Source organism: Sciurus carolinensis, chromosome 3 (genome assembly GCF_902686445.1).
Source record: "Sciurus carolinensis chromosome 3, mSciCar1.2, whole genome shotgun sequence".
In the NCBI taxonomy this organism is placed as follows: Eukaryota; Metazoa; Chordata; class Mammalia; order Rodentia; family Sciuridae; genus Sciurus; species Sciurus carolinensis.
The window spans coordinates 119,617,256-119,640,422 of NC_062215.1; the positions used below are offsets into that span (position 1 = coordinate 119,617,256).

The window sequence follows — 23,167 nt, forward strand, 5'->3', positions numbered from 1 at the left end:
CAAATAAAACTTCCACACTCCTAGGAAAAGACTGATTGGTTTGTGGTCATGGTGACAAATAGCCAGCAGAGATGGTTTCACATCTGATGTGCCTTCCCTCTGAAGCCCATCACCAAGTGACAGCGTTGCACTTTGCAAGGCATCCTGCCAGAAGCCTGGCTGCGTGGAACCTGCTCCCAAAGCTGATGTTGGCTGAGCCACACACTTAACGTTTGGAACTCACATCTCTTGGACTGAAGTCTACCCACTCCTGCCCTGCAACCAACCACCGGAATCTTCCCTCAAATCCTCTGTGTGACCAGGAATATTCTGATGACTTTTCACATGTCCAGTCCAGTTCTCCCTTGCTTAAGTTAGCAATAAATTCAGCTCCAATCTTTCTTTTGGATTTCAAGTGGCAACTTTGCCAACCACATTCCCAGTTTAAAATGACTCTGGGTATGGAGGTTCTCAGGAAGTTGAGGGTCTAGTGTTTCTCTTATCTGTAGAAGCTAGAGAAAAATAAGGAGAAAAATAGAAGGAAGAAACATGGAGCAGAGGAAGGGGTCAGGGAATGGAGAAGGGGTGGAAAGGGGAGGAACTGCAGAATGAAGCTGAGCAAGTTATGCTATGTGTGTGCATGAATATGTCACGAGAAATGTTGCTTTTACCTATGACTCATATGCCAATAAAAACAATAAATAAATAGGATGAAGACCAATGGAGCCCAGGAAGGGGGTCAGTGGAGGAGGAGGAGGAGGGGGAGTACTAGGGATTGGAAGGGAGCAAAACATGTTATGCACATTTTTGAATGTGTCAAAATAAACCCCACTATTGTACACACCCATAATGCACTAATAAGAGCATCTTTTTAAAATAAAAAAAAAAAAAAAAGAATTGACCATGTGAGTGGCTTTAGACTTGTGTTACAACAAATAGAACTCAGCCTATTGTTTATTTGTGGTACTCGGGGTTGAATCCAGGGCATCTCAAATACCGAATAAGTGCTCTACCACTGAGCTACATCCCCAGTTCTTTTTAAAAATTTTATGTTGAAGCAGGGTCTGGCAAAATTGCCCAGGCTGGCCTTGATTTTGCAATCCTACTGCCTCAACCTTCCAAGTAGCTGCATTACAGACGTACACCACCATGCCCAGCCCTCTTTATCCTTTGACTTTGGGTTTGCCGACTCTCTTGCATCTCTCTGAATACCCTGAGACAAGTTTATCCTAGGAAGCTGCTTCATCCTCAACCTCAGAATGAAAAGACATGGAAAGGATTAGAACCCTCCCCACAGCAACGAGCAAACCCAGTCAGTCCTGCTGCTTAAACAAAAGCTGCCCAGCTAAATCCAGCCTAGACCATCAACCCCAGTCAACCAACAGATGCATGAAAAATAAATGTTTATTGTTGTACGGCACTAGGATATATCATTGTTTGTTATGCTGCATTATTACAGCAATAGTAACTAATATATAATTTCTGGGTAAGGGAGTGTTAGTGACTTTTAACTTTTTTTTTTTTCTGTAGTTTTGGAGATCAAAATCAGTATCTTGTGCATGATAGGCAAGTACTCTACCACTACAATTCCCAGCCCCCGACCCTCTTTGTACTTTTTCTGTTAAGGATTTTAGCATGTATTACTTTGATCATGGGTGGGGGGGAAGCAATATCCATTATAAGAAAAAGAGGAAGCCACAAAAAAAGTTAATTTATGTATACATACTGTTTTAGATGATCATTGGCAATAGCTATTCTTTCTCTGTGTCGTTTTTCTGCTTTTTCTTGCTCTTCTTTAAAAGCCATTTCAATGTTGAATTTCAATTGTTCTTCCCATTTTTTATCTGATTTTTTATTACTCTTTTGGAATTCAATCTGGGCATCACGTTCCTTCATAACTCTACTAAGAAGAAGTCCTGACTACAAAAAAAATTTGCAGTATTTTAGGAAAATAATGTCTAATTATACATACATATGTTAAAATATATATGTATTTATAAAAGAAAAACTCAAATAATACATGAAAGTTTTTCATTCTTTCTGTTTTGAAAAACTGATACTGCTTTGCATATTCAATGGCCTTTTTTCTTTCTCCTTGTTTGTATATTTCTTCTTCTATATCAAGAATTCGTCTTTCAGCCTCAATTTCTTCATCACGCTTCTTTTTGGCCTTAAGTTTCTGTTCTCTCATCCCCTATAGAAAAAGAAAAAAATTTTTTTTTTTTTTTATTCCAGCACTGGTCATTGAACCTAGGGCCTCACATGTTCTAGGAAAGTGCTCTACCCCCAGCGCAAAAGTAATCTTTTGTTTTCATTTTCAATTTAATTTTATCAATATTTAGCATTATAATTTGAATTTTCATTCTAAGTTTTTATTGTATTTTCTTATTTCATTAATAAATACAAGGATACATTTTGGAGCTAATTGTGTATGTGTGTGGTGAGGGTGGGGAAAAGTACAGGCAATCAAACCCAGGGCCTTGTGCATGATAGGTAAGTGATCTTTCAGAGATACATTCCCAGCTCTTTCCAAAATTTTATTTTGAGAGAGGATCTCATTAACTTGCTGGCCTCAAACCTGAAATTCTCTTACCTCAGCTCCCTGAGTAGCTGGGATTTAGACATGCATCATGACACCTGGTAGAAGCCAATTTTTAAAAAAAAATTTTTTGTGGTGCCAGGATTGAACCCAAGGCCTCGTACATAGTAGCCAAGTGCTGTACCACAGAGCCACATTCCAGCCTTACACTCATATACCGAACATTTCAATCCTCTCCAAAAATGTCCTCATGCCTCATTACAATCAACTCCTTCACATACCTGCAGTCCCTGGCAACCAGTGATCTATTTCCTTTCCCTTTTTCAGAATGCCATTTGTCACATATATGATACCAGACATGGTCTAATTCACCTCCCCTCCAGAAAAAAAAAATTAAAAAATTTAAATAACATTCCTAAGGCAATATACTACAAGCTATCTATGTCCTTTTACAAATATAAATAATACATATTCCAACAAAGTAAAGAAATGTGCAATGTTAAAAAAACCCAGAATTCTCTAAACAGAATTTACACTAACCTGTAGTTTTAAGAATTCTAAGAGAACACAGAAAACAATTGTTCCTCTCTGTGCCTCAAATGATATAGGAAAGTGTAGGGGGTAACCTTTTCCCAGGATTTCTCCCCAGATGAGATAACAAAAGGAATCAGGCGATACCTTCCTACTTTGAAGTAGTTTTCCATTCATGCAAATGGAATTAAACTGGATTACTATTATCTCTTAGGTGAAGGGAATCTAGCAGAAACAAACACAGCAAGGACACTATGAAATTCTAAAGAGAGAGATAGGTAAGCAACAGACAAATAAGAGGCAGATGATGAGAACTTGCCATGATAATTTCAAGTCCTCTATCTTTCTGTGTAATCTTGCATTGTAAACATAAAACTGCATTACTCTGGGCTGGAGATGTAACAAAGCCAGACAAACATTTCACAAAAACTATAGTCCAACATCCTTCATGAACATAGAAGGAAAAACTAACATATTTTAACAAACTGAATCCATAAAAAGGAAATACGTCATGAGCAACAGGGGTTTATTCCAGGAATGTAAGCTTGGTTTAATATTTGAAAATAAATCAATGCAACAATATTAACAAACTGGGAATTTAAAAACTCATACTAATTTTAATAGAGAGCACCAAAGAGCACTAAAAAAAGAAAAAAATCCAGTATCCAAGCAGGGTGCAATGACACACGCCAGTGACTTGGGAGAATGAGGCAGGAGGATCTCAAATTCTAGGCCAGCCTCAGCAACTCAGCGAGGCCCTAAGCAACTTAATAATATGCTGTCTCAACAATAAAAAATAAAAAGGACTGGGGATGTGGCTCAGTGGCAAAGCACCTGGGTTCAATCCTCAGTATCAAACAAACAAAAAACCCAACATCTATTCCTGATTTTAAAAGAACTAAAAAAACTCAAAAATTTAGGTAAAGAAAGCAACTTCTTCCACTCAACTAGATACATCTACAAAAGTCCTATACTCAGCATCATTCTTGAGTGAAAGTATAAGTACTTTCCCCCTTAAGATTAAGAAAATGACAAGAATATCCATTTTCATTTTATTTGTTCAACATTATATAGTAGGTTTTAACCAGAATAATAAGTGAAGACAAAGAAATAAAAGGCACCCAGATTGGAAAGAAAAAAGAAAAACTGATTGTATTTTCTGATGCATGATTGTCTATGTGGAAAATCTGACAGAAGTTACAAAAAAATTTTTACTAGAACAAGTGAAATTTGCAACATTGCATGATACAAGGTCAATATGGAAAAAAAGTATTTCTATAGCTAACAATAGCAAACTGAAACTTTTAAAAATACCATTTACTATAGCATCAAAAATAACAAATGTTTAAAGATAAAAACTATGAAACATGTTTTATATAAAATTAAAGACCTACATAAATGGAGAGACTGTGTGTGTGTGTCACGGTTCAGATGATTCAATATTGTCAAAATGTAAATTCTCTCCAAATTTATCTAAAGTTGAACACAATCAAAATACAAGATTTTTTTTTTTTTTTTTTGCCGTGCTGGGGATCGAACCCAGGGCCTTGTTCTTGCGAGGCAAGCACTCTGCTGACTGAGCTATCTCCCCAGCCCCACAAGATGCTTTATTTTTTCAGGAATTGACACACTGATTCTAAACATTATAAGGAAATGCCAAAGACCTAGAACAGCCTAAAGAACTTTAAAAAAGAACCAGGTCTAGAGATATAGCTCAGTGGTGGACTGTGTGCTAAGCATGCATGAGGTCCTGGGTTCAATTCTCGGCACCACCAAAACAAACAAACAAAAAACCACAAGGTTGAAAGACATACTACCTGATTTCAACACTTAACATTAAATACACAGTTACCAGGACAGTATGTTGTTGGAGTAATGGTAGAAGAACAAATCAACAGAATAGAATAGGTCATCCAGTAATTTCACCTACACATATAAAGATAACTGGGTTTCTTCTTTTTTTTCTTCTTTCTCTCCGCCAACTCCCACCAATAGTGGTAGGATTCAAACTCAGGGCTTCAGGCATGCCAGGCAAGTGTTCTACCACTAAGGCATATCCCCAGCCCAACTACTGGATTTTCAACAAAATTACAAAGGCAATTCACTGGAGAAAGGATAGTGTTTTCAAAAATTGTAACAATTAGCTATTCATGTGCAAAGAATTTCAATTAACACCTGGCTTCATATAGAAAATTAGCTAAAAATGACCCCTAGACCTAAAATTTTAAGACTTCTAGAAGAAAACAGGAGAAAATCTTTGTGATCTTGGGTTAGGTAAAGATTTCTTAGGTAAGCCTTTAAAGAATGATTCATTACAAGAAAAACTGATAAACTAAACTAAGATTTAAAACTTCTGTTCTTAGCCAGGTGTTATAGCTCACGCTAAAATAAACTTTTCCTCCTCCAAATCGTTCTTGTCAGGTAGTTTGGTCACATTGGCAAAAAGCTGACTAACACACCAGGCCTGGTAGCACATACCTATAATCCCAGTTACTTGGGAAGCTGAGGCAAGGGATCACATGAGCTTCCCAAGTTCAATCCCAGTATGGCAACATAGCAAGACCCTGTTTCAAAACAAAACAAAACAAACAAACAAAAAAACTTCTGCTCTTCAAAATACACGGTAAGGAAATGAAAAACCAAGACACATACTTGGAAGAGATATTTTCAAATAAAATAATGAATGAAGGATTTAATACCTAATAAAGGTCAGAATATAGTTTTTAAATTCTCTAAGCTCAATAATAAGAATTCAACCCTAATATTAAAATGAGCAAAAAATTTGAATAGACATTACACCAGAGTAGATATACTAGTAGAAAATAAGTTCATTTAAAGATATTCAACAACATCTGCAATTAGAGAAAACCAAATTTAAACCACAATAGGATACTTTACACCTATTAACTTTTATGCATGAATGGTGAAAATGCAAAATTACAACTGCTCTGGGAAAACATTTTGGAAGTTTCTTATAAAGTTAAATATACATCTGTTGTTTTATTCAATCGTCCTACACTAAAATATTTACCCAAGAGAAATGGAAATGGGTGTGTGCATATATATATCTATATCTAAATCCATATCTATATCTATATCTATATATTTTCCCCCCAGTACTGGGGACTGAATCCAAGGGTGCTTTACCACTGAGCTACAATCCCAGCCCTTTTAAAAATTTTATTAATTTGAGACAGGATGTGGCTAAATTGCTTAGGGTCTTGCTAAATTGCTGATACTGACCTGCAATCTGCAATCTTCCTTACTCTGCCTCCAAAGTTACTGGAATTACAGACATGCACTGCAGTGCCCAATTTACATATAGACTTCGATATGAATGTTCAAAGCAATTTTATTTGTAATAGCCAGAAAGAAAGAACTCAAACATTGGTTGATGTCAAATCTTCAGCCAGTGACGAGGTAAACAAATGGTTGTATATCATACAATAGAATACTACTTGGCAATGAACAGCCAGTCCCAGCAACTTAGGAGACTGAGGCAGGAGGATTGAAGTTTGAGGCCAGTCTCAAAATAAGCCATAAAAAGGACTGAGAATGTAGTTCAGTGGCCAAAAAGAAAAATGAATAAACAATTGATATACACGATATGAATAAATCTCAAAGTAATTATGTTGAATAAAATCTACAATAATAAAAAATAGATCAGTGGTTACCCAGGGACGGGAAGGAGAGATAGGAAAAAGACACAGGGAGTTAAATAGGACATGAGGAAACTTTTGGGCAATGAGTATATTCATTATCTTAATTTGAGCAATGTGTTTGGGGTATATACATATGTCAAAACTTGTCAAAATGTAAACTTTTTAAATATGCTCAGTTTGTTGTATGTCACTTATAGCTAAATAATGCTGTTTAAAATGTGTTTCAATGAATTTTTATGACAGTTTACAGATAAAATCCTTATAAAAGAAGTATAAGAGACTATTAAGAAACGAGCAAGTCTTTAGTGCATGTGGACTCCCAGAAGATTAATACTTACTGCATATGTATTAGTCCAGTGTTTTACCACTTCCTGGGATCGCAAATGCATTTCTTTCTTTGCTTTTCTTTCCGCACGAAGAGTCGCTGCTTCTCTTGTCAAATTGTCAAGGCTATCCTGAATTCTTTCCCACTCATCATGTGGAATTATGGTGACCTGCCGGAGGTCTACCTTGCTAGGTAGAAGAGGTGAGTCGGCAACTTCATCTTCTTCAGAGTTCCTTATTTCTAATGAAAATTTTAAAATGATTACTAAGTCTTTCAGGAAGAATTTAATATATTTTTCTCAGAAATTTTTATAATTGGCATGATACCCAGAAATTGTTTTAAATATTTAATTTATTCTTGTTACCTTAAGAACATCTGGGGAAAAAAAGGGTTTGAAACCAAAAGACATAGATTTGAGTCTTCGTTTTGTCATTTCCTAATTGTATAAACTTGGGCAAGCCATTTAACTTCTTCTAACCTTGGTATCCTCATCTTTAAAGTTGAGATCAATAATACCTATCTTAACAGATTGTTACAAAAGCATTTTGAAGTTAACCATGTAGAGTTTAAAAATGGATAACCTTGGGGATGTTCATCTTTTGGGGTTGAAGTCATTATGATGGCTCTATTCAATCTGTTCCCCACTGAGCAGTAGCAATGCAATCTGGAGTTCTGACTACAGACCTGGGGTGAGTCTGAGTAGTTTAAGAATACTTGCCTCTCCTTTGCCAATAATTATTTCCCTAATAAGCAAAGAAATAGGACAAGAGATTCGTTTGTAACTTTTCAATAAGTTCTTCCTTGTTCTAGGAGTGATACCCAAGAGACTTTCAAGCTGGATACGAATAAGAAAGGCAGATAGATAGCCACCCTAGAACCATAAGATGAACCAGTTTTGGAAGAAACTGCCCATGTGAACTTCAAAGAAGAGACAAAGAAAGAACTTAGGGCAATGATGGTCTTATTATGCTGCTAATCAATCCAACCAGAAGTCTGATTTGTTGTTATATAAGTGAATGAATTTCCTTATTTTTTACATGATTGAGTGGGTATTCCGTTATATGAATTCAAAAGCATCCTAAATGATATGGTGGAGCTCATTAACAGCTCTCCTTAGAGAAATAATCCTACCCTTTTGATGTTTCATTAACAACCAAACTCACTGAAGCTAACTGAAACAGAAAAGGAATTCAGTAAGGGGTATTAGGAAACTTGTTGAATCCTCTAGAGAACCAGAATCATCCTTGGAAGCAATACTTGCAAAATATCACAAAAACCTTATCAATGAGGCTCTAGTGAAGGCCCATGGTAGCTGGCACTGGGTAGACAATTTGACTTGCCCAATTTACAGCTTTCCACCTGAATGTCAGACACTTGAACCTTCACTACTGTTGCCTCTAAAACTGGTACACTTTTGCTGCCATACGCTTCAAAAAATGAACTGAACATGCTATTTGTTTGCTTTATATTGCTGTTTTCAGAATATAAATCTGACATATGCAAAACTGAGTACTGGTCTCATGCTTGAAGCCTAGCTGCAAGGGAGTCTGAAAATTGAATTCTGCCCTTCTACCTTAAGGCAGTAGGGTTTATAAAGAAAGAAATTCACCGAAAACAGAAAGAGGCATTTGAATAATAATAAGTGGGTCAGATCTAACAAAGATAGTAGTATAGAACAGTGGGTAAGAGTATGGATTCTGGAGTCAGACTACCTGGACTTTTTCTGAACATACCATATATCAATTATGAGAATCTAGGTAAAATTGTTTAACCCTTATGAGTTAAAATAATTTAATTGCAAAATGGGGTTATTAACAGTACCTACTTTGTAAGTTTGATTTGGTGGTTAAAGTAAAATAAAGTTAGATGTGTGTATTTTATATATATCTGGAATTTAGAATAGTGCTTGGTATAATATGTTCTTATTAAATATTTGCTATTTCATTTTTACTATTTTTGTTAGAATAATGCAACAGACATATAAAAATAGAAGAAAATTACATGATCTTTCTCTCCAGAATGAAAGATACTGAATGAAAAACTGCCAGAATCAATCATCTTGGGGTTTGAATTAAAGCTTATGAGAGTGAGAAGTTGGTTGCTAAAGTAAGTTTAGAAGTGGTCCAGTTCTGGATACATTTATACTTGGATGAGAGCCAAAACATTCTCTGGTTTTAACTACTGTGAGTTAGATTAGTCACTTGCAACCAAAAAATTATGATCAAAGCATTCTTAGAACTTTATAACAAATTTGTTTTGCCTAAAGTGGCTCAATTTGGTTTGTGCTACTTGCACTCAGAGGCTAACCAAACCATGGTTCCAAGTTAAATCAACTGTCTTTTAATTAACATCTTGTTAGGCATGTCAACATTTTTTTCTGCCCTAAGAGTTATTCCAATTCTTTGTTTTTACTTTACATGTAATTAGAAAACCTATTTATGGGTCACAGTGTCATGGTGTGATTCAATTCTTTAAGTCATGAAATAAAATGGAGAAGATTTAATTTACCAAAATTACAAAGAGGCTCAGTAGAACAAACTGCCCATAGTGGCAAAAGTTATTACCTGCAAAGCATAGAGTGTTTAGTGGACTTTGACATTGTGGCAAGAAAGTACAATGTCAGAAAGCTGCATAGTGCACAATTGAATCCCAGGTCTTTAACAACTCTTCATTAAAAAAAATTGCATTCATATGTTTTATTCAACTAGATATTTTCATGGACTTTAATGTAGGAACAGAACAGAGAGAACAACCACAAAAGTAGAAATAGAGTTGGTACCTATAAAGAAATAGAGAGGGCTGGGGTTGTGGCTCAGTGGTAGAGCACTTGCCTAGCATGTGTGAGGCACTGAGTTCAATTCTCAGCACCACATATAAATAAATAAATAAATAAATAAATAAATAAATAAATAAATAAAATAAAGGTCTATCAACATCTAAAAAAAATTAAAAAAAGAAACAGAGAAGCCAAAGAAAGCTTGGGAAAGACTTTTTGCTATCTTGGGCCACTGAAGATGGGCCATCATTGATGCTACCATGGGATTGGGAGAAAAATATGATATGCCAAAAACCTCCCTGTTGTTATCAAGATTCAGCTGTTTTTCTTATATACACAGTTCTGGGATTATTATTAGTTAATTTCCAGAGTTCTAAAAAGTTGACATTGACTATTTTTCCCAGAGTTCTCATTGATTTTTTGGAGTAGAGGATTTTTAGGGATCTTTATTCCATCATTTTGGCTAATGCACCACACTAATTTTTCATATAATCATTTGTTTTATTAAAGTTGTCTACATATGTGAATCCCTATCCTACTGTACCTCCTCAAAAGGAGATAATAATTTTAGCTGAGGCTCCTATCAAAAGTTTGGTCATTTGCCATAAAACATTTAACACCTAGGAAGTAAACCTAAGTTGTGTAGTGCAGTTCTGCATATACAACATATATCAGAAAGTGAATATGTGAGCATAATTGTGCTTTTTCAATACTTGGGTAGTGTCTCTCTCCTTTTATATGGCATGACTCTGGGGCTACTTCATAAGATGTCCACTGCACACATACCCACTGGGGTTCACTGGTGAGAGAATAGATGGCTCTCCCTCTGCATCAAGTGCAGGGGCAGGGGCTAATGCTACAGAAGCTTAGTCAATGACATGAAGAAAGTTCAAATTCTCAAGGTTCTAGTTGTTACCATGACAACAATATTACATAGGAATTTACTGACTATTTTTGTTCAGTACTGAGGACTGAACCCAGGGGGTCTTTACCACTGAGTTACATCTTATTTGGAAACGGGGACTTGCTAAGTTACTGAGGTTGGCCTCAAACTTGCTATTCTCCAGTCTTAGTTTCCCAAGTCCCTGGCATTACAGGTGTGTGCCACCACACCCAGCTGGAAATTTACAGACTTAAGAAACTATAGTAGTTAAAATTGATAAATACTTCTTTGGAAGTCCAACTTATCTATTTCTATTACAAAGTCAAAATTTTATAAGGTCATGAGTTACAATATCCTAAGTAGCATCATTATAATTATTATTTTTACACTTTATCAAATTATTTGACTTAGGGAGAGACTTTAGAGTGGAGGGAGGTAATAGAAATGTTTATTTCAAGAGACTTTAGTGAAGACCATTTAGCTGGTTTGTAGCAGAGCCAAGAATCTACGGAGGTCTTTGATATTTCTATTCCGATTCACTCAGTGAATACTGAAATTTAAGCTCCCAGAAGTTCAGCAAACACCAGAATCTACAGACTGAAACTGACAGGATCTGACCATCAGGTCTGTTGGGGGTCTCCAACTTTCTATATGTTCTCCACCCTAGTTTTGTAAACTCTCTCCCACCCACCCACACGTCTCCTTACCCTCCTTCATCCTTCACCGAAGGGCAAACGGTCTAACTTCCAGAAAACAACGATGCTTACCGAGGACGCTTTCGAATTGGTGGAGCCCACTTCAAAAGGCAACTGAAACCTTCACTTGGCACCAAGCCTAGGCGCCTTAAACAATTCCTGTGCAGGAAAGGGCCGGTTAGCTCACCTGTGCTCTCCCTCGCCTGTCCACAGCGCCGTCCAAACCGCACCAGCATCTCTAACTAGTAGCACTCAGCGCCGCCAGACCCGGATAGGAGACTAGCGCAGAATACACTCACGTCTGCGGAGTGTTTCCCTGACCATTTGGTTGCTTAGCAACGCCGCCGGAAGTGACGTCGACTGTCGCCGAGGAACCGGGAACGCACCCTAGTAGGAGGTGAAGCTGGGGAATCCGAGGCTGCGCCTGCGCGGAAAGTGGAGGTCGGGCGGGTGAGTGAGCCGCCCTAGCGGGCAGGCCGGGGCGAGGCCGCAGGACCCAACCCGCGGGAGCCGCGCGGACGCCAGAGCGGCTGCCGGCTGCTGACTCCCGGCGTGGGTCAGTGAGGAGCCCCCGGGCCCGGCCCCGCCTGCTGCTCCCATCCCCACCTGGTGCGCGCCTCACGGGGGTCGACCCCGACGAGGTCCCGACGCCTCCCTTCGGGGTGGACCCAGCAGGTGTGTGAGTGCGAGGCCTGGGCTCGGTGTGTGCGGCCCACAGACCTCCTCGCGGGTGGAATGTGAAGGGAAAGCCCTCTCTTAACTCTCAAACCCAGGAATTAATTGACACAAAAGCTACGGTTAAATTCTTTAATTTCTGAGGTATGATCAGGGCTGGAGGGGCTAAGTTTAAAAAAAAAAAAAAAAAAAAAAAAGGAATGTTAAAACCTGGATGTTGTCCCCAAAACGTTCATGTTGGGACCTTTAAGATTTTTAAACTGTTGCGTAAATAAATGATAGTAAATTGAATGTGGTTTGAAGACCAGTCAGATCTCTGTGTAATGACACAAAAATCTGTGAAGAGCGAGTGTGCTCTTGGTTTCAAAAGATCCATCTCTAACACGTTGACATACAGATGATTTCGTTACTAACTAGTTGGCACCTATACGTATACATTAGGCATCAAACTGAAGTCACTCAAAATGAAAGCACCTCAGATTTTTATTAAGTAAATTTCTAACACTTAGTTGTACTGTTTTCCTTCAGGTTTTCTATCAGATGTTCCACAGTAATAATGCTGGTAAGTATGGAAAGATTAATAAAATATTTGTATTAATCAATACAAATAAAATATTAAATTGTGCACATATAACACTGGTAGTTTTTTGGGAGCATAGCTTAAAACTCATCAAGAATTGGAAAAGGTAGGAGGTTTAACCCTATTTGCAGGCAAAAAACAGCCTGCCACAGTTTTGTACAAGACTCAACACTTCTAGATCAGAGATGAATGAATTACAGTAGTAGCCAGAGTATCAGCAATTTTTCCTCAGTTTCCCCAAGCCAGAGTGATGGAAAGCAGGCCAGAAGTCATGTGAATGTGGAGTGTGCATCACAGGACAGGAACTAGGAGTTGAAGGAACTCAAATCTTTGTTATGATGGACAACAGGCATGCCTTTCAAGGCTGCAACTGTTCGGACATCCTCTATACAATAGTCCAGAGCAATGGGCAGTAATTGCATTGCTTTTAAGATATGCAAAATCACCAGGGACCATGGGGTGTTGAGTCCCAACAAAAATTCTGTAGAATTTTAACTAAAGTAGTTAAAAAGTATTGAATCCGATAAGATTTGGTGTCAGTAATTTGCCAATTTAACATGGCCAGATATCATTGACTTCAAACACCAGGTTGCAACTCTAACCTTTAGATCTTCACAAACAAGTTGATCTAGAGTTAGTTATTTGTTCTTCTTTACCTCCCACTCTTATTTTTTGTTGTTGTGAATTTAAAAAGGTAGCATTTGCATGATGATCTGAAACAGAGTTTAAGTTATTCAGGGGAAATTTTTTTTTTTAGAAGATTAGTGTGGAACTGTAAAAACTGCAATTGAACTACTCATTGAGACCCTACCACTGTACGCAAGAACATTTCTTTTTTAAAAAAACAAAAATGGGGTTATGCTATGAACACTTTTTTTTTTTTTTTTTTTTTTTTTTTTTACGGTGCTGGGGATTGAACCCAGGGCCTTGTGCTTTCGAGGCAGAGACAGAAACACTCTTCTGTGAACCAAACGTCATAGCTTTTACTGACTGAATAAATATGCCTTTAGATGGCTATCAGACACATACTTTATTTAATTAATCCCCAGTTCTTGAATGTCTATAGTTTCCAGTTTCCATTGCTATAAAAAGCACCTGGGCTGTTGTTACCTTTTAGAAACACTGTAGACATACCAACCACATAGATGCTGCTTTGGGGGAGTAGTTAATAACTGTTTTTGGAATTTTAACAAATGGGTTTCCAATAGATTCACATTTTTTTTTTTTTTTTTTTAGTTTTAGTTGGACACAATATCTTTAGTTATTGATTTTTTTTTTTTTTAATGTGGTGCTGGGGGTCAAACTCAGTGCCTCACATTGTGAGGCAAGTGCTCTACCACTGAGCTACAACCCCAGCCCTAGATTCACATTCTTAAAACTAAATCTTTGTGCACTTCCCTAATTTTTTGGAGATATTTTTATTTCAAGTACATTATTAAATCTCTGAATGTTCATTGAAAATGGAATGTGATATTTCTTTATTTGATTTTATTCAATGGATAAAATACTTTTTCCACATACCATTCCCTGTTTTGTATTTATTTGAGGTTATTTGTGTAATCGAAGGGTTGTTATCCTATTGCCAAAAAAAGTTTTCCTGATATAAGAAAAAATAGCATATTAGCAAATACAACTTTTAAAATACTTTTATTAATTTTAGGAGTTAAGCAGTTTCCATTTCTATACTCCAAATCAGAAGATTTTGTTCCCTGCATACAGTATAGGAGAGATGTTTAAAAACAATTGGCAACTGACTGGTGTTTAAAACTGAAGATTGTCATGACTGTTTAACTTAAACTCTATGCTGAAGTAAGATTAATTGTATTGGAAATACTAATTTGGGTAAGTATTTTTAATAAAGGTATATGAATGGTAAGAAAAAGATCTAAAATTAAGAAATATATATACCTAAGTCAGTACTAAAACCATGTTAACTTCAGTGTCATGCTATTTTGAGTCTAATAATTCAGAAATGTCAGTAATTTGTATACTAAATTTAGGCTCGAGGTACTTTTCAACCAACAAGTTACATTAGGTTTTTTATTTCTAAATATAAAGCTGGGAATCAAACCCAGGCCGACATACGTGCTAACTAAGTGCTTTACTTCTGAGTCGTACCCCCAACCCTAGAAAATTTTTTAAAATTGTAAATGCAGAATGCTTATAATAATGTTTAATCTAAAATGTGCTTATAGTACTAATGTGATAATTAACTTTGCCTTACTATTTATTACATTGTTTCTGTGGAAACTGAATTCTTCGCTTAAATCTCTGGGAGCTAGTAACAAAAACCTGGATTAGGCATTTGCAGTACAAGGATCCAGAGTGTCAGCGTACTATGTACCATCTAAATTCACACAACAGGAGATACCCTCTAGGTTATTTATTCTACAGATTTTCTAACTTTGAGAGAATACTTTCTCATGTGTGCTTCAAGAAATCTATTCTGTTTTTATTACATCTTTTGTGATTAACCAGAAAATGCATATGGTAAATGCCATGTTTCCCATATTTAATTAATCTCTTCTTTTTCTTATTGGAGGAGTTCTTCACTTTTCATTTTAGGATCCAAATCTTGCTAAAATCTCAGAATGGTTATAAAGTGGATCACAGATGTGGGTATTATGATTAGTGTATATTTTGAGACTAATGAATATTTTTATGGAATTAAACGTTTTTACCAAGATAACCTACTTTGTATTTTATTTTTAAAGTAATGAATAGTTTTAATATTCTGTTTCTTTGACACTGGAGTGTACTTAAAAGTGAAAATTTTGGAATCATTCTGACTTGAGTCCAAAATTTCAGCTCTAATATCCAACTACTTTTAAGTTTGTTTATAGTTTTAAGAGGAGGATAATAATTTTTACTTAATAGTAGGTATAAACTAAATGTGATGATTATTGTAACTTCTTAGTCCCATGCCTGGCATATAAAGATCATTCAAAAATATTTGCCACTCTTTTTTTTCTTTTTGTTTGCACATACCAGTTCTAACCTATCCTGGGTATTCTATATAATTGCTTACTTTTTTTACATGAATATATTCATTTATACTATCTGTTGACCTGCTTAATTTTTATTTTTCTCTTGAGATTTATAATTAATGGTTTTCATTATTTTCTAATGAAAACAGAGACTTATTTGTTCCATCATAAGTAGTGTGCTTACTCAAGTACATTAGAATATTTGACCCCTCAAAGCTGAACTACCTAGAGAAGATTTAAAGGAATGCGAAAACTGTTAACAAGAGTTATTCTGATTTGGAAGAATTGAATTGACCTCCATTTCTCAAGTAATTCTTTTAGAATTTTCATTACAACATTAAGCAGTCATTAGTTAAAACGCTGGCATTTAGAAATTGATTTCAACTAAACACCTTTTTAAAAATTGTTTTACATTTTACAAGATTACATGCTGTGTTAAATTTGTTGGAATTTTAGTTACTATAAAGAATCCATATTATTTATGACCTGTTATTTGATCTGAGAATTACCAAAAATATTATAAAGTAATAAATGAGTATAACTGATTGATTAATTTAAAGATAATTAGGGTGATTCACTTGCCTTTTTTTTCTCTTAAAACTTTATAAATTTGACTATAAGAGATTGCGTCACAACTTCTCTTTCTGGATAGCTCTGTAGTTTCATTTAGAATGCTCAAAGAATCATCCCCACAGAAACACAATAATACTGAGTGTCCTTTTTAGATATATTTTGTTTTCCATTCACTTAAAATACTCAAATATGGGCTCTGCTTCATAGGAAAAAGTGATTAAATGGTGGGATCTTAAAATGCTTAATCACCTGTTCATATTCCTTATTTAGCAGATTAATATTTACTTAGGTTTTAAAATTAGTATAATAGCTAGTATGTAAACACAGTATGTTTAGGGAATCATATTTCTTCTTTTTCAGGGTAACCCAAATCTTTTTCTGGAACCATGAAAATTTTGTTGGTGTTTGACTTTGACAATACAATCATAGATGACAATAGTGACACCTGGATTGTGCAGTGTGCTCCAGACAAAAAACTTCCTATTGAACTACAAGATTCTTATCAAAAAGGATTTTGGACAGAATTTATGGGCAGAGTCTTTAAGTATTTGGGAGATGAAGGTGTAAGAGAAAATGAAATGAAAAGAGCAGTGACATCAATACCTTTCACTCAAGGGATGGTGGAACTTTTCAACTTTATAAGAAAGAATAAGGATAAATTTGACTGCATCATTATTTCAGATTCAAATTCAGTCTTCATAGATTGGGTTTTAGAAGCTGCCAATTTTCTTGACATATTTGCTGAAGTATTTACAAATCCAGCAGCTTTTGATAGCAATGGTCATCTCACTGTGGAAAATTATCATGCTCATTCTTGTAATAGCTGCCCAAAGAATCTTTGCAAAAATGTAGTTTTGGTAGAATTTGTAGAAAAACAATTACAACAGGGAGTGAATTATACACAAATTGTGTATATAGGTGATGGTGGGAATGATGTCTGTCCAGTAACCTTTTTAAAGAAAAATGATGTTGCCATGCCACGGAAAGGATATACTTTACAGAAAACTCTTTCCAGAATGTCTCAAAATCTTGAACCTATGGAATCTTCTATTGTAGTTTGGTCTTCAGGTGTTGAAATAATTTCTCATTTACAATTTCTAATAAAGGAGTAATATACCAACAATTGAAATGTGTATTAGTTAAGATTAGGTTCATCAGCATAAAACTAAGACCCTAAACACTAGTTTCTTAAAAGAAGAAAGAAAAAATTCCCCTCTCACTTCAAAGAATTCCAGAGGTATTTCAAGGCTGCTCTGTTGCTCTACTAAGCACTTGACTTTCAATTCATGATCTGAGTTTGCTGTTCAAGCTCCAACACTCACAGTAACATTCTGGTCAGCAAAAAAGAGGACAGTGAAAAGGTTACAGCCCCTTGTTTAGGGGAATTTCCCAGAATTGTACCCAGAACATCTTGTTCAAAACTGAGTCATAATACCCCACCTAACTGCAAAGAAAGATGGAAAATACAGCTTTCCAGGTGGTCACATGCACAGGAAAAATTGGAAAAAAGAGTACAGAATTGAGGTAGGTAAAACTAGTTGTCTATGCCAAAGGTGGTTGATAGGTAAATTATATTTTTTAATTTATCTCTAGAGGGAGTACCATATTTTCCTCTCTTATTTTGATCCTACAATATGTACATCAGAAAAATGTGAAGTTATAGTCCATTTAGGTATGATTTATCAAAATATATAAATGCATTCTGTCATGTACAACTTGTTAGAACAAATTTAAAAATTACTTTTAAAAAGTATATCCAAGATGGGCACAGTGGCACATGCCTGTAATCCCAGTAGCTAGGGAGACTGAGGTAGGAAGATAGTGAGTTTAAAGGCAGCCTTAGCAAAAGCAAGGCACTAAGCAACTCAGTGAGACCTTGCCTCTAAGTAGCATACAAAAAATAGGGCTGGGGATGTGGTTCATTGGTTAAGTGCTCCTGAGTTCAATCCCTGATACACCCCAAAATTTTTTTTAAAAAGTATATCCAGTAGTTAACAGATCTTAAAAGTAAATCTGATACCTTTTTTTTTCCTGATGCTTTATTCAAATAAGAATAAGAGGCACAGTGGCACATGTCTATAATCCCAGTGCCTTGAGAGGCTGAAGCATGAGGATCACAAGTTCAAAGCCAGCCTCAGCAACTTAGGCCCTAGGCAACTTATCAAGACTCTGCATCAAAAACAAACAAAAAACATGAAGGGGTGACTATGGTTAAGCACCCCTGGTTCAATCCCTGGTACCAAAAAAGAAAGAGAGGCTCTCTCTCAAATCAGTGCATTTTAAAGATAGGGATGCTGGGGCTGGGGATATGGCTCAGTGGTAAACCACTTACCTAGAATGCAGGAAGCCATGGGTTCAATCCCCAGCACCATTTAAAAAAAAAAGGGGGGGGGGATACAGTATTTATTGTCAGAATTTTCATCAACTTTAGTTTCTTTTGAAATAAAATACGTATTAATGTCATTCAAATATTTTAAGTTTATATCAGCATCATGGACAATAACTACAGTATGCTAGGTTTACCTGGCATATTATTTCTATTTGGCAATGCAGCCTTCACCAATAAAATAAGTAGTTTGTAGGAATAACATTTGAGAGACTTTCATGTAGGGATAGTAGCAAAATATCAATTGATCTAGAAATTCTTATCAATATATCCTAATTTCTAAACTCATGTTTTAGCCACATTCAGTATATAATAATACTAGGATTTTCTTTTCCAAATTATGCGAAGCTCCAGAAATAGAAATATTCAGTATAATTTAATGAGGAAGAATTGATACTCTGTAATCTTTTTTTAAGTTGAAAAGTAGATCTTTGTTTTACTTTGATAGGTTAGATTATGTTGAAACACATCTATTCTTATAAATTATCTTCTGTGTGTGTTGAGACCACTAACGAATTGTAAATTTTGGAACTAAAAAAAAAAAATTAAGACTTTTGGGCTGAGACTATAACTCAATGGTAGACTGCTTACCTAGCATGTGGAAGGTCCTGGGTTCAATCCCCTGTACCACAAAAACAGGAGTTTCATTTACAGTAATGGTTGGCCAAGTGATTTGGAGCAGATCTGCTGAGCATAAAAACCGACAGCTGAACAAAATATAAAAACATCTGCTTAAAGACTTCAGAGAGCTGACAAAAATGAAGAATTTCTAAGAAAACACAGAAACTGATGGGTGGGCTGTTTTCCCCTGTAAGTATTGGCCAATATGTAAGTGGTAGCTGAGGTATTAAGAGGTTATGTTAATAACCTCATGGAACTAGAGGAAGTGACTTGAAGTATGTCTGCATTGGTAAATCTTATCCCTCACTTTGAGTAGGGGAAAAAGATCCTAAGCAGTGCCCATTAGGAGTATGAATGATCCAGAAGTAAATACATGTTTACAGGAATGGCTTTAGATACTTTGACTCTGAAATTGGATTGAAGTTAATTAAGATTTTTAGAGCTCCAAAGTGCCTGGCAGAAGCAAATCTAAATTTGCTTCTTAAGAGGTCTAGGTATGGAAGACAGACTCTTAAGGTGACCTCAATGATTCCTGTCTTTTGGTATTCCATGTGTGTGTGTGTGTGAGAGAGAGAGAGAGAGATCTGTTGCTTGCTTCAAATCGATAAAATACCATGAAGATGATGGTATATACATGATTGTGTATAAAGGATTACATCAAATTCTCATGCCCATCTTAAGGGGCTCCCTTATTGAATTTGAAGAAGTAAACTGCCATGTTGTGAGCTGGCTTTTGCAGGAGGCCACATGGCCAGCAGCTGAGGGTGGTCTCTAGCCCTAATTCCAGTATTCTGATGCTGCCAGCAACCTATGATTTTAGAAGTGAACCCTGTCCCAGTGAAATTTCAACTGAGACCAGCTAACACCATGATTGCAACCTTAGACCATGAAGCAGAGAACCCAGCAAAGCTGTGCTTGGATTCATGACTCAGAAACTGTGAGATAATAAATACATATTAAGACACTAAATTTGTGGGAATATTGTCATGCAACAGAAAGAAAATAATAAACTAGTCCTCAAAATAAATGTGGCTGGGTGTGGTGGCACACACCTACAATCCCAGAAACTCTGAGAAGCTGAGGCAGGAAGATTCCACGTTCAAGGCCAGTCTTGCTAACTTACCAAGGCCCTAAGCAGCTTAGTAAGACCCTGTCTCAAAAAAAACAAAAAAACAAAAAACTAAAAAGGATTTGAAATGTAACTCAGTGGAAAAGTGCTTCTGGTTTCAATTCTCAGTACTCCAAAAATGAATAAATAGATCTGTAAACAATTTTTTCTATTTTTATTTAAATATTTAAATTTTTACAGACTGCATTTTGATTCATTGTACACAATGGGGTACAACTTTTCATTTCTATGGTTGTATGTAAACAGTTTTGCAACTACATTTGTAGGGTACACAATAAAAGTAGCTACACAAAGAGACATGAGTGAAAACCAGCAGAAATGTTCTTTTAAGCATATCTGCAGGACTTCCAGTTACTGGAGTTTTCTGAGAATTTTGGCAAAGAATTGAAAATTATGTTAAAAAAATGGATGTACTAGAAATGAAAATCACCATGGACTCAAATTAGAAATTAGAATCTTGATAGATTTGACAGCAGAGTGGGCTTTGCTGAAGAATTAGTGAATAAACAAAAGTTAGAAGAAAATAGAATGATGCAGAGGGACAAAACAATGAGAATACAGAAGAAAAGTGTAAAATGATTCAACATAGGAAATTGGTGTCCTGGGGAGAAGAAAGAAAATGAAATGTAATAGTTTATAAGATAACAGAACTTTACAAAATTGATGAAAGACATTAAACTAGTTTCAAGAACCCATATCAACTGGACATAGTGGTGGACACTTGTATTCCCAGATATTAGGTGAGGTTGAGGCAAAAGGGTCTCTTGAGCCCAGAAGTTCGAGGCTAGCCTGAGCAATGTAACTGGAAAAAATAAAGAACCCTTGTGAACCCCCAAACAGGATAAATAAAATGAAAACCAAGTGGGGTTATAGCTCAGTGGTAAAATGTATGCTTAGTATACACAAGGCCCAGGATTTAGTCTCCAACACTATAAAGGAAAAAAGAAAAAGGAAAAAAACACATGAAATCACATTGTAAAACTGCTGATAACCAAAGATGGAAAGAGAAGTCATAAATAAATATTACATTAGAAGGATAACAATTAAAATAGTAGCTGGTCGTTATTTTTTAAATGCTTGATCAACTTCAACAGTGATGATTTCAATTCCATCTAGGCTTAGAGTTTTCTTTGTTGAAAGGTTTTTAACCACTATTTGAATTTCTTTATTAAATGAAAGACTATTCAGGTTATGTAGTTTCTCTTGAGTAAACTTTGGTAATTTGTGACTGTATTAGTTATTTACTGCTGCATAATGAATTTTCAGAACTTAACAGCTTTAACTTGCCCTGGTAGCTCATGCTTCACAGTTACTTGGGAGGCTGAGACAGGAGGATCACTTGAACCCAGGAGTTTGAGACCAGCCTGGGCAACAACTCAAGACCCTGTTACTCCTCCCTCTGTCTATGTCAAAGCTCTCTCTGCCTTTTCTTATGGTGACACTTGTGATTGCATTTCAGGCCTACCTAGACCATCCAAGTTGAGAAAAAATGTTCTAAGATGTCCTCAATTTAATTATGACGACAGAAGTCGAAGGGGAGGATTGCTAGGTGAGGTTAATTGGTTAACAGCTACAGGCCATGAACAACAAAAGTCCATTTCTCAGTTCTGAATATATGTTAAAACCTTAATTCAAATGCCCTCAAGAGGGGCTGGGGAGATAGCTCAGTTGGTAGAGTGCTTACCTCCTAAGCACAAGGCTCTGGGTTCAATCCCCAGCACTGTGCAAAAAAAAAAAAAAAAAATGCCATCAGGACCTCCTAGGTGCCACCACATCCTGCTTACAACACCAGCCAACCCAGAAGCAATAATTACTTCTCCTGTGGACTGCCCGTCTACCCCAAAGCTTTCCCCACTTTGTGTTGTCCCACTCCTTTTAGTGATAGCAAGGCAGGTTAAATATAAACAATTTACGCTTTCCTTCCCCCAAAGTTTTGTTATAAAAATGCTCTTAGCTTTAGGTTCAGTAGACATTTTCTAACTGCTTTCTAGTCTGGCTCCTAGAAGTTGGGGGAACTTGTTCCAGGATCTGGTCCTTTTTCTGACTAGCATCAATAACAGCTTGATAAACCCTTTTACTACAGAGATTCCCTTGTCTCAAGAATTTTGGTGTAGCAAGAGTAATCTCCCCATTTTAAGATTCTTAAGCACATCTGGAAAATATCCATTTTCCTTTCAAAGCAACATTTACAGGTCCCATAGATTAGGACCTGATATATTTGAGTGGGGGAGTATTATTCAGTTTACTACAAGGTAAGAAGGCATTGGCACACATTTAATGGTAATTAAAATAGTTGACAGTCACTATAGTTACCAATCAAAATCAGAGGCACCAACCAATAAGAATGAATGTAACACTCATAATAGAGCCTTCATCTGAAAAGAAACCCTGTACCTGCCATATGCCAGCACCTAGCACCTTGCACACCTACTATACAGTGAATAAATGCTAGTTTATTGAGGTTCAACTTTTTTATTTTATTTTTTTAGGGTTGGGAATTGAACCTAGGGCCTCATGTAAGTTCTCTACCACTGAACTGTATCTCCAGTCCAGAGTACAACTTCATGAAGTTAGTCATTTCTATCTCCTCTTTTTAAATGTCAGAGAATGTTCTTTACTCACTTATTGGTAGGGTCTTGTGTTCTGATAATCTGTTTGAGTACTTTATATATGGAACATAGTAACATTGCTATATTTATGATAGATATTGTTTGTATTGTAGAAAAGTTTTGAATTTACTCTTTTCCTGCTAAAGTTTTGGCAACTTTAGTCTATAAAAATACACTGACAATAAACATAACAGGAAAAATAACACAAATTTTATTA

At 36.1% G+C, this 23,167-nt stretch overlaps 2 protein-coding genes across 8 annotated transcripts in view; one reads left to right on the top strand and one right to left on the bottom strand.

Annotated features, from left to right (window-relative positions):
• The window catches only part of Cfap210 (cilia and flagella associated protein 210), a 38,905-nt gene extending 27,188 nt beyond the window's left edge, over positions 1 to 11,717 (bottom strand). For both annotated transcript variants that reach the window (XM_047542819.1, XM_047542818.1), the window contains exons 1-4: positions 11,578 to 11,717; positions 7,050 to 7,276; positions 2,000 to 2,173; positions 1,706 to 1,899 (exon numbers count right to left, since the gene is read on the bottom strand). In XM_047542819.1, coding sequence (XP_047398775.1) covers positions 1,706 to 1,899; positions 2,000 to 2,173; positions 7,050 to 7,276; positions 11,578 to 11,626 — 644 coding nt within the window. In that variant the 5' untranslated portion in view covers positions 11,627 to 11,717. The remainder of the gene's footprint in view (positions 1 to 1,705; positions 1,900 to 1,999; positions 2,174 to 7,049; positions 7,277 to 11,577) is intronic.
• Positions 11,718 to 11,768: 51 nt separating this feature from the next.
• Phospho2 (phosphatase, orphan 2) lies at positions 11,769 to 17,328 on the top strand. Of its 6 annotated transcripts, none has more exons than XM_047545674.1 (4): positions 11,769 to 11,840; positions 12,594 to 12,627; positions 14,306 to 14,487; positions 16,566 to 17,328. In XM_047545674.1, the coding sequence occupies exon 4, from the start codon at positions 16,592 to 16,594 to the stop codon at positions 17,315 to 17,317; it is 726 nt and encodes a 241-aa protein (XP_047401630.1). In that variant the 5' UTR covers positions 11,769 to 11,840; positions 12,594 to 12,627; positions 14,306 to 14,487; positions 16,566 to 16,591; the 3' UTR covers positions 17,318 to 17,328. The 6 variants fall into 6 exon arrangements, with proteins under 6 accessions (XP_047401630.1, XP_047401632.1, XP_047401627.1 ...); XM_047545671.1 differs by lacking the exon at positions 11,769 to 11,840 and adding an exon at positions 11,847 to 12,065; XM_047545673.1 differs by lacking the exon at positions 11,769 to 11,840 and adding an exon at positions 12,088 to 12,209.
• The last annotated feature ends 5,839 nt before the right edge of the window (positions 17,329 to 23,167 follow it).